The 12,039-nt window shown below is 33.5% G+C and overlaps 1 protein-coding gene across 1 annotated transcript in view; it reads left to right on the forward strand.

Annotated features, from left to right (window-relative positions):
- The first annotated feature begins 1,193 nt into the window (after positions 1–1,193).
- Positions 1,194–12,039, forward strand: part of LOC5572678 (homeotic protein deformed) — a 49,219-nt gene continuing 38,373 nt past the window's right edge. Inside the window, exon 1 of the mRNA XM_001660448.2 lies at positions 1,194–2,011. Coding sequence (XP_001660498.2) covers positions 1,504–2,011 — 508 coding nt within the window. The 5' untranslated portion in view covers positions 1,194–1,503. The remainder of the gene's footprint in view (positions 2,012–12,039) is intronic.

The raw sequence follows: 12,039 nt of genomic DNA on the forward strand, positions 1-12,039 counted from the left end.
TCATAAAACGAATAAATGTAGAATAATGAATATCACTTGAGATAGGTAGACATGACAATTTCGAGCCTCAATTTACCGCCAAACAATAACCTACAAACTGTTGCTTGAAATCTGAGTAAAATTCAAGCCCCGAACCCGTCATATAGACACGGCTCTACGAATCGCGTTGCAACATTCCTAAAAAGATCAGTTTTAGTGAGCCAGCTTACAAAATCAAGAAACTTACAAAAAAAAAAATGATCTTAACTAATCGAAACAAAACTAATTAACTAATCATAAATTTATCGAACTGTAAACAAATTGTTGACATATTCGATTAGAGCATTACATCAAGAATAAGTTCCATTATTTTGGCAGATCAAGTGTAAAAAGTAAGCCGCTCTTAGCAAGACAAGTCCTTATGCTTTAAATTCAACAAAAATCTATAGATTTACCACAGACTCATCAGTTGTGAATTTTTTTTAAGTATGTAGCCATATAAACGGCATCTTCTTCGAATCTATCATCTAACTGTAAGCGGTATAACCTCGGTAATTTCATCAATAAATTTGGCCGTTATCAAAAGATCTAAACAGGACACAAAGTTTTTAACAAGAACTAAATATTAATAAAGTTATGAAGTGAAAATTGCAGGGTCCCCTCAACCTATACATTTAAATTCTTGATTTAATCTTTAAAATTGCTTATTATTAATTTTTTAACCATTTTAACCATCTGCAACATGTGAGAAATCCAAGTTTTGCAATAATGGAATGGTTGTTCAAAAATATAACTATTTTTCGGAATGTGCTATATATGTTTGTTGTATTAATATGAATAAAGTATCGTTTTAAAATGCATTTTTATTCAAGATTTCCAGTTTTTTTTTTTTTTTTATTCGTTGTAGTTTGCATTAGCATAACAATACTTTTCGGCAACATTTTCAACACATTGAGCGATATTTGGCATCACTGCTCACTTCTTTCCACCAACATTTGTGGGAGAGAGTGTTTGTGACAATAAGCTCTCATGCTATTCTCCACTGTTTCGTCATATACCGTTGTGCAAGAAAGAGATCACAAGCATGGAAGGCGGAGCCTGAGCCAAGACATCCATATCTTTCGCTCATGATCGGCTTAATGTGGGAGAGAGAAGAATAAGTGCAAATCAAATTCTTAAGAAAAATAAAATCAACACGACTCTTGTTTACCGTGTTTTCTCTGCTGCATAACAAAAGAGTTCGTCGATCGGTGTGGACGTGTGCGCGTTATTAGTGAAAATATGAGAAGATTTGGTTTGGGCAACTGAAAGTAATATTGCAATACGTCACAAAAGTGGTTTTATGCCTGTGAATAAATGGTTTTAAATAATGTGTCTAAATGGTCAAGAAAGTGTTTGAAATCTGCATAATACCACACTATGAAGTTATTTGGTGACAAATGATTAATGAAAAGAAGATATTTCTAATCAAAGTGTTCAAAGTGCTAATGAAATATATTGAGTTATATTCATGATAATTGGAAAATGAGTTCTTTCCTGATGGGTTATCCGCACCACTTTCAATCAATGGGAATTAATATTGAGCCTAAGTTTCCGCCAAGTGATGAATATAGTTTTCATAATGGATATAATAATGTGAATGGTATTACACATAACGGAAATGAATACTTACATCACCCAACAAGTGAAATAACACCGCACAGTTCTGGAGCCAACAATGGAAATAATTACAACAGTTATTCACATGGTATGAGTGGACATTATTACCACCATCACCATCATCACCACCATCATAATGGATACACGTCTCCGGTACAAATGCATCCGACAGCTTCGATACCCACGCCTGCAGCAATTGTACAACCTTCAACACCATCGAGCAGTTCAACACCCAATGAAAGTAATGGATACGTGTCAAATACATACTATCCTACATACTACAACGGTAGTGGACATCAACCTTTAATGGACGTTCCGCTACAATGTCCAGGAAGTGAAATTAGCAATACGGCTTTAGGATTACAAGAATTAGGTGATGTATTTTATTCCACAGTCGAATCTATGCATATACTACTGTTGTAAATCTAGGTGAAGTTGATCAACAAGGTAGTTTTCATCAACCTATCAAAATATTTTATTTGTTTTTAAAAATGATGAATCTAGATCATATACTACGAAAAGTTATCAAACTATTCATTCATTTATTGTTAGTCTAACTAAGTTCATGACTTTTGTTTTATTATAAACGGCATATGAAAATATTCTATTTTAATCACAATTCTTACTTCAGTATACTAATAAATCTATCAAAAAGTTGCCATACAATTTGTACCGCCATTACGTGGTCTCATGTTTGCATAATTCATGCTTTTCCGCAGAATCATTCTTATGTACAGTGCAGGTGCAAAAACAGAATCGTTTGTATTACGTTATCATAATTGGGATGCTTTGAAATATGGTGTCATCGAAATTATATCCGTTGGCTATTTGTAAACATAGACGCACTTGAGGAACTCATTGCTCCAAGCAATGAGTTTATTTGTGAAGACCTCAATTTCTGCTAACCATTCCCAGGTAACATTGTAAGCTACAAGCTTAAAAGCTAAATAACATTTTATCCAGCTGAAATGAGCTGTAGAAACAGCATTTTAGCTGAATATGCTGTCATTCAGCTATCAATGTTATTTGGGATTATATATAATCAAATGACGATTTCATACATGGTATTTCCCTACAAAACGTTCATGACTTCATGAATAATATTTACAAATTGTTCATTTCAACGACAAGGTAACTATAATTTAAGAAGCCATCTCGCTCACTGTATATATTTTTGTCGCTCAATAGCACGATTTTTGTTATCTGGAATTTTAACGAAGCTAAATATGCAACTCGATGTTTTTTAACCCAACGCAAACACAGTAGCAATTTCAAAGTGATACATTTAACGGATCGTCGATTTTTTACTAGAAAAATACGTGGCGATCTCGAGCTTTCTTGGAAAATGAACACAGGAAACTTGTGTACTTCAAGCGTGTTCTAGAATAAGAGTGTAAGTAATAAGATTAATTGCTCTGCAATGATCCTCTCTTACATGAATAAAGGTGACAAGAAGCACGTTTGATGTAATTGTTTCACACAAAAATGCAAGATTGCATCGCTGTCAAGCGTTTTGAGCTAAAAAAAAGTTCAATCAAACATGCAACTTGGTACCTTTCAACTCCGGGTTGGTCCAGGATCTTTTCCTAATAAAAAAATCCTAGACTTTCCAGAGTACACAATTTACGAATGCGAAATACGAAATAAAAAAACAAATAACTAAATGACAACTTTGACAAAGAAAGCTCTCAGTTAATAACAGTGGAAGTGCTTTTAAAACAGTAAACTGAGAAGCAGGGTCTGTCCCAGTGGGGACATAATACCAAGCAGAAGAAGATGAAACTTGACTTTGATTTGCGAAAATGCCTAACATGTAAACATGGGCATGTGAGCCAAAATAAAATATTCAAAACCTTCATCTTAACACCAAAACGTTTTGAAGCTTTAACAAACCCCAATCTTTAGGACTTTTTCCTATAAACAAATTTCTAGACTTCACAGAGCAAAATGCCACAGATATACGAATGCTTAATAAGAAACAAGGTAATGAAATGACAACTTTGGCAAAAAAAAAGGCTTCCGGTTAATAACTACGGTAGTGATTTTAGAACACTAAGCTGGAAAGCAGGCTCTGTCCCAGTGGGGACATTATTCCAAGAAGAAGATTGACTTTGATTTACAAAAATGGATTTTTGCGTATAACAATATGTTTCATAATAGTTCTGAATACAATATGATTAAAATTTCGACGCTTTGGCATTCGACGTTTTGCCCCTAAACCTGTTAATACACAGCTTGTTGGCGATGATTTCAATATTTATACATCTTGAACAAGTAGATACCGTGCTGCTTTGAATTGCCGGACATTGGCCTTTTTCACGGTATTGTTGGACTTTGGATGAATTAAGGCCAGTGTCCGGGGTTTGAAGCTTCCGGGAAATTCGAATCAATAGAGTATTTTATTTTGAAAGATACCCTATAACTGTTATTTTAACGTAAATATTACTCTAAGTGAAACACGTTCAAGAAAAATCCCGCAACCATTAACATCGACAAACTAGAGTTTGTTGAGCACTTAGATATTACTTCAGAGTTCCTTTGCCAATCGACCATTATTGCACTTGTATATTGTGTGTAAAAAACAATCAAGTTTTAATAGTAGGTTATGTTCCTTTTTTGCTGGAATGAGTTGTCTGCGTTAAAAATCCCTCAGCGATCGAACTGATAGACCGCGTGATCAAACTCATAGATGTCTCAGAATGACTTAAAACAATAGTAAATACTAATAGTAAAAAGGTGTACCGTAATCCGGGGTATCATTGATCAGCGGGGTAACATTGATCGGAATGACTCATCTCATCAAAAGTTCGTATTATCATTTATTGATGAAACATTTCCAAATCATGAATGGTGCTTCTCTTTCTTATATTCATGTGCTAATGAAAGTTAATATTTTTGCGAAAATGGCGTTTACCTTATGCGTAACTTTGTCGACTTATCGAAATAATTATTTTAATTGTTAAGGATGACACTACCAAAGATTCATGTCTCACATAAGTTCTGCAAACGATATAAGCAAGGAAAATGTGTTTTTTACAAAAATGACATCGCCGAAAACGATTCCGTTGTCAAAATTTTCATAAGTATGCTCAATTAGGCAACATTACCGAATTTCTGGTAAGAATGTAAAATTCTCTTAGGAAATTGCCTACCTTTAGGCGTATTCCGTGATTCAAGGTGTTTTTAATTTTAAAATAACTCAAAAAGTAAATGACTCGTAAGCGATTGGCCTTCATATTCGGCTTCAGGGGCCATGATTTAAGTAAGTAACGACATTTTAAGTATTACCGAACGTTGCTTACATAGGTGATCAATGTTACCCCATATCAGCTAAATCAAAAAATCGCCTTGAAGATTTTTTTTAACATGCTTAAATCTTTCAATAAACAAAATACAGTATATAGTCTCGAGCTATGGGTGGCCGTACTTGTTTTAAAAATAAAAAAATTGCAACATTTGCATTTTCAAACGAAATATTAAAGAAACATTCAAAAAAATGATCAATGTTACCCCGGATTACGGTATGCAAAAATTACTACAGTAATACCTCGATATAACGTAATTCGATTTTTATTTCCGTTACGTTATATCGAGGTTACGTTATATCGAAGCAAAATATTTTTTTCCTAAATTTCGTTTAACATGTATTGTTTGATAGCAAAATGGATTTAAAACTGATGTTATGGACCTGGCAGGCATTTTCAGTCCTTCTTACATATTTTTTTTCGATATTTTTGCGAATTTAAGTTTTTTCTTTCTATTTTTTTTATTTAAACGTCTCTATTCCGGTAGTCCTTAAGGAAATGTATTCCGGAAAAATCTTTTGAGGAATCTTTGAACACTCAGAAACTCTAAATGATATTCTTGAATGACATCTTTTCAAAATCTTTAAAAAAATTAATGTTGAGTAGTCCTTCTAGCAAGTAATTATGAAACTTCAAAAATTTGGTTATGAGGAACTCGTGGTAAAATTTTTCAAATCCGTTAATAATCTTGTGACAGAATTTAAGAATAAATTTCACAATAATTCTTTTATAGACATAAAAGAGATTTCTTGACGAAATCACTAGAAAACTTCGTTAAAAACAAGAACTATTCTGGAGGGATTTTCCATGAAAAAATTCTGAACCAATACAGTGGCCCAATTTCATATTCATACAGGATACTGATTCCACATCAAGTTAGTAAAAAACTATTAAATGAAGTATTGAGCTACAAATACTTTATCCACATTGAAGGTAATAGGTGTCATCTATTGTTTGGCAATCACAAAATGTTTCCATTTACATGCATCTTTGGATTAATAGAAAAGTATTGAATTGATGTCTAAAATTCACCCAATTCCATATTCGTACACCTACCAAAATTCAAACGCACAACGTTCAAAACTAAATTTAGAAGCTCTATTTGATTACTGAAGTGCTTTATTATGATGTTCAGATGTAGTGAAATACATTTGGACAATTTAATAGTGGATATATATAAAATTTAGGTAAAATTATGAGAAAGGCCAGTTTTCCAATGATTTTTGCTATAAAATCCAATAATTCGAATAGTTACGTTTATTTTTGTCATTGGATCCAATCTATAGATTATACTCGTAAGCTCTGATAGAAATTTAGTTGAAATATATACACTTTACAGAAATCATAAACAGTTTTTATCCCTTTTGAGTTCAAAAAATTGTTGTGCCATAAGTTCAAAACTCTTCTAAAATGATATTTTTAATCAATGTAAACCAAATTTTCATTCTAAACAACAGGTAAATGTTAATTTCGAATTTGTCTGTAAAAATAATTTGAACTACGAACTTCGTTTTACAATACCTCCACATAAATGATGTCATCGTAATATTCAATTATCTTTGAAATAATATTTGAATTATATTCAAAATAGCACCCTATTTTGCAATTTATTGATTTTATAAGAAAAATACAAAATAACTTAAATGAGCAGAAAGCATTGATACACTATTTAATAGAATATATCCTGTTGTTTTCATCATTTTAAAAACACGTTTGTGTTGCGGTTATGGCAATAATATTTATTCTATAAATATCTATAATCATGTTTGGTAGTAAAATGTAAATTAAAAATGATAATTACGCAATGTTTTGATAGGAACATTAACTATGGATTATGTATATACATTTAGGAGCCAAACATACAGTAATTGACTAAAATTTTTGGTTTTGGATTTGTTATAAATATTATATTACCTAAGATTTAAAAGTATAAGTTGTCGATATCCATTCTTAGCTACTCTAAAACTGATTATAATTTTTTGAAACTTGTGCAATATTCGCAATTATCATTTTTAAGGAAGTGATGATAAAAAAAATGCAATTTATTGTTCGACTTACAGAATATTTTAGCAAAAAACAAGGGAGAACTGGTATTTTTCTTAAATTTACTTAAGTTTCAAATATATCCGTTTATAAATTTTCCAAATGCATCTGAACAACACAACGAAGAGCTTAAGTAGTCATCTAGTCCATTAAAAATTAGTTTTGAATGCTGTATATTTCTTTTTTGTTAGGTGTACGAATATGGAATTGGGTCAATTATAGACACAATCTCAATACTTTTCCATTATTCCAAAGATTTAAGCAAATGAATATAGTTTGTCATTGCCAAACAATAGATGACACCTATAACCTTCATTATTGATAAAGTATATCGAAGTCCATGCACAATTTAATAGTTTTATACCAACTTGATATGAAAACAGTGCCCCGTACGAAAATGAAATTGAGCCACTGTAATTGAGATTATCGGCAAAATTATAGGAGAATTTCACTGGGTATCTGGGGAACTTGCTCAGTTTTTGGACGAATGCCTGAATATATTTTTGAATAAAAAAATCCGTTGAAAAAACCCTTAGACGAACACTTTAAGAATTACTTGGAGAACCCACTAAAAAAATAGAGAACTTTCTTAAGAAATTAGAATCAATTAAGGATATCGTTCCAATAGAATCTTTGAAAAAATTTTAGCGGTACATAGAATTGATCATGTATAAATATTTGGAGAAAAATCCGAAGAAATTATAATGGAATAGCTGAAGATATTTCGAGAATATTGTTTTTCAGGTTTTTAGACGAATACCTATACGATTTTATGTAGTAACTTCTAGAGCATTCCAAGAATTATTATTGAATTGTTCTTAAAAAGGGCGCTGGAAGAATTGAAGAAACAATTTTTGAATCTCTAGACTCCGCAGAAAAAAAATTATTGTAAACGGAATAGTTTGAAGTATTCATAGTTGAGTCCACTTTATATCATGGAGAAATTACTTGGTGAAATTCTTGATCAAAAAGACACAGTAGATTTTATAGATGTTATTGAACATCACCTCACCAGGTTCTTGCATTGCAGTATCTCAATCCTACAAAGTCAGCTTAAGAATTCTACATACCAAACCGATTTTTTCCGATTTTCACAGCTTTTATTCTCATAAGAAATTTTCCTTTCTTTTTTAAAATAGGCTGTTTTTTTTTAATATGCTCTTTTCTCCATAGTAATTTCCATATAAACCTACATTGTCTTTGGGCCACCTTTAAATCACCACGTAGAAAGCAGAAAACTTCACAGAACACTATTTTTATGGTAAGGATGGTAAGAAGCATGTGGGAGATCAGATTTTCAAACATTTTTAAAATTTGAATCGCCCTAATGTCTGACGTTACTTTCCCGCTGAAACACAAACTGCTTCTTTGCCTAATATTATCATGAGCACTTCCAAAGCTGTTAACTGAGAGCTAGCTTTGCCAATTAATCATTTTTGCATAAGTATGTCGTGTGAAAAACGCGAAGATACTCTATGCCATGGGAACTCAATAATTTCAAATTCTAAATAATTCTCAACCGACGATTTGAAGCTATCATCCTCAGCAAAAGCGCTATGGCTGTTCAGCTTCCACAACAGTATTAAATATCTAATCAATTAAGAGACGAACCAGCCAAGGGCTGAAAGTCTCGTTAATAAAGACAATTCATTCATTCATCTAATCAATTAAAATTCCACTCAACGATACTCCACAATTATCAATCTCAATACAATATGCTTTCGAGGTAATGGCGTTCGGTGTAGTGACTTAGTCGGGGTGACACATTCGGGGTAATACCCCGAGTGGCGTTCGGGGTAGTGTCATAGAGTCGCTATGATATGCTGTGTGTATAGTCGAGAATGACGAAATACCCTCTTCTTTCGATTGTTTATCTTTTTTTCTAATCCACTGTTCTACCATTGAGGACTATGATAGCATTTTTTTAACTGCATAATTTTTGGGGGTAACGGATCATTCGTGAAAAAGGGTATTTTTGGGGAAAATAGCACTATCCAGTGAGACCTGATATTTACGGCAAATTCGAAGGATCCGGAAACATTCCGTTAGCTGTTCTTTCTCTCAGATTGTTCCTATAATCCGGAGCGGACAATTGATCCGCTACTTCTAGCCCATCTTGATAGTTTCAACTGCGATATGGGATGGTACACAAATTATGTCACGCTAAAATTTCAACTTTTTCGACCCCCTCCCCCTCCCCCTTTGTCACACTTTTTGTATGAGCCCTCCGAAAATTTTGTAAGGCTTGTCACGCTTGGCTTGACCCCCTCCCCCCCCTTGGAGCGTGACAAAATTTGTGCATGACCCCTATCATTCCATTCCAAATACTTATTGTTCTTCAGCTGCCAAATGTCAGCCCTCTAATTCTCTCTATAGCTACTAGCCGGCTAATACAGGGCATGTCAGCTGTTAAATAGCGCTATATTAGCACGCAGGGCGAATCATAGTGATAACTAACGCTCCCACTGCTATTCAGGCATTCATCGAATCCTTCATCCTTATCTCTGCAGATTCTTGGCAAGCGGCACGAAGCCATTGCGGGATGCGTTAACTTCTGGCAGAACTTCCACGATTCGCGAGACTGAAGTTGTATAGCTGCGCGTTTACCGCTACAGCTTTTCAGAGAATATACAAACTCAATTCATTTCATGGATTACCAATCGAATGGAAAAAAAATTCTCAATTGGCGAGGTATGTTCTTCAGGATCAGACCTTCTGATTGTTGATCAGATGGCCAAAAAATCTACAAAATGGCTTGTTCTGATAAATTAATCTTGTACATCGTTTTATAGTAATTACTTTTGTTAATATTTCGAATTTTTTATCGGCATATCGGTCTATTTTTCTCGAAGTAAGAGGGAGCATGAAGAAGAAAGCAATAAATACTAGATGGATAGGTACCGTAAGGGAACGGCGAGAGAAATTGGATTAGATGTTGAAGAGGGCATACCATATGAAACAGTATTACTTGAAACGTCCTTCCTTGTGGCTAACGTCCCCTATAGGCGATATACGTGCATGTATTATGTGATGATTAATAGCATACAATGCGAGTGTATAAATTTTCTACTGAACTAACCTTGATCTTATGCGACTTAACTTATGATAACAAATGTTGATTTGATATTTGCTATGTATTCATTCGACTTAGTTTTACTTTTTACAAGTGTACGGGACGAAACAAAATGTACAAATGAACTCAGAAAGAAAGCGTTTTATGCGAGAGTCGACCAAAGTTGAAATCGGATTTTTAGTTTCTCTTGTCAGCATTTCAACATTCAATTCTGTCAAATATTAGTTTTCAAATATTTTACATCACTTTTGTGCGTAAGACGCTAGGTAGAACAATTGTTCTTGTAGCAAAAGAATAGAAATGTGAAAAATGTTGGTTGACACCGAATAGTAAGTAGGTATGACAATCATACATGTATATGGCGCCATTCACCGCTCATCTTAAGTATGAGGTCTTACATACGGATATCATAGGAATTGATTTACTTTCTTTGGCTACTTTAGGACACTATACTAAGGTATGCCAGGCAAGAAGCATTTTTCGCTTCGCCATAATAAATCCAATGTTAAACTTAAGTTCATCACCTTAAACAGCATTAAATTATTTTCACCAGTCGATATAGATAATGAAATTGAACGAACTCTAACATAATCATTGTTGATATCCTTATACATTTTGGTAACTTTTGTAGCAGATATTTGTTCAGTCTATAAGAAATAATGTCATGAGCGGTGAATGGAGCTTGAGCGGTGAATGGCGTCCTTGCGGTACTTAAGTTTCTTCTTCTTTCTGGCGTTACGTCCCCACTGGGACAGAGCCTGCTTCTCAGCTTAGTGTTCTTATGAGCACTTCCACAGTTATTAACTGAGAGCTTACTATGCCAATGACCATTTTTGCATGCGTATATCGTTTGGCAGGTACGATGATACTCTATGCCCAGGGAAGTCGAGAAAATTTCCAACCCGAAAAGATCCTCGACCGGTGGGATTCGAACCCACGACCCTCAGCTTCGTCTTACTGAATAGCTGCGCGTTTACCGCTACGGCTATCTGGGCCCCTATACTTAAGTTAAGGTTACTTAAGTTTATAATTCCCAATAAAATAAGTGTTAGTCTGAGCATTTATCGTATCGGTAATGATAAATTTATTTTTTCAGATTTTTATTGTACGTACTTTATGACCTAGCACGAATTTCAAATAACAAAGTCGTTCAGAGATAACGCGATTTGTGGGATCGAATCCCATCCCCGAGATAGTCACTAAAAATTTCAGTGACGACTTCCTTCGGAAGGGAAGTAAAGCCGTTGGTCCCGAGATGAACTAGCCCAGGGCTAAAAATCTCGTTAATAAAGATAGAAAAAAAAAACTGATAAGAAGAGCTTCCAAGAAATGTAATACCAACAACAAACATATTGTAAAAAAATCTCTTACAACATTCATAATCTACGCTTGGTAAGTAAAGGAATAAAATGTGTGAAAATCAGATTTTTATCTGCATTACTCTCGAAATGGCAGTACGGTATAGTCGTGCCCATACTTTCTGGGACACCCTATATATTGGGTTTTTTTTTAATCTCAACTTTATACATCCCATACTTTTTTGTCCCAAATTGACCAACACCAAAATTTGATTTCAATGGTAGTTTTAGATGTAAACTAAAGAATCGTGAACAATTTAGCTGCATATATTTGTACTTTTTGCATTTAAGGATTATTGACCGTTTTCAATATGTTTACAATTTTCCTTCAAGAAAAGCTGACGATTACCTCAGAGCATAATTTTAATACCGCAAAATGGATCAAATTACCATTACCATATAATGTCTATATGCAGTCATTCCATGAAAATTTGCTATTTTGTTACTTATTCGAAATAAGGATACACGTGTTTTGGATTTTTTTTATTAGGGTGACCAGAAAAATCGCAACTTTGCAAAATTTTTATTTCTAAAAAAATCATAACTTTTGAACTGCTTGACCGATTTTATTGAATTGAATTTTAGCTTAAGATTTTGACTTAAAGAAAAATAAAAAAAAATC

Source organism: Aedes aegypti, chromosome 1, assembly GCF_002204515.2.
Source record: "Aedes aegypti strain LVP_AGWG chromosome 1, AaegL5.0 Primary Assembly, whole genome shotgun sequence".
Taxonomy (NCBI): domain Eukaryota; kingdom Metazoa; phylum Arthropoda; class Insecta; order Diptera; family Culicidae; genus Aedes; species Aedes aegypti.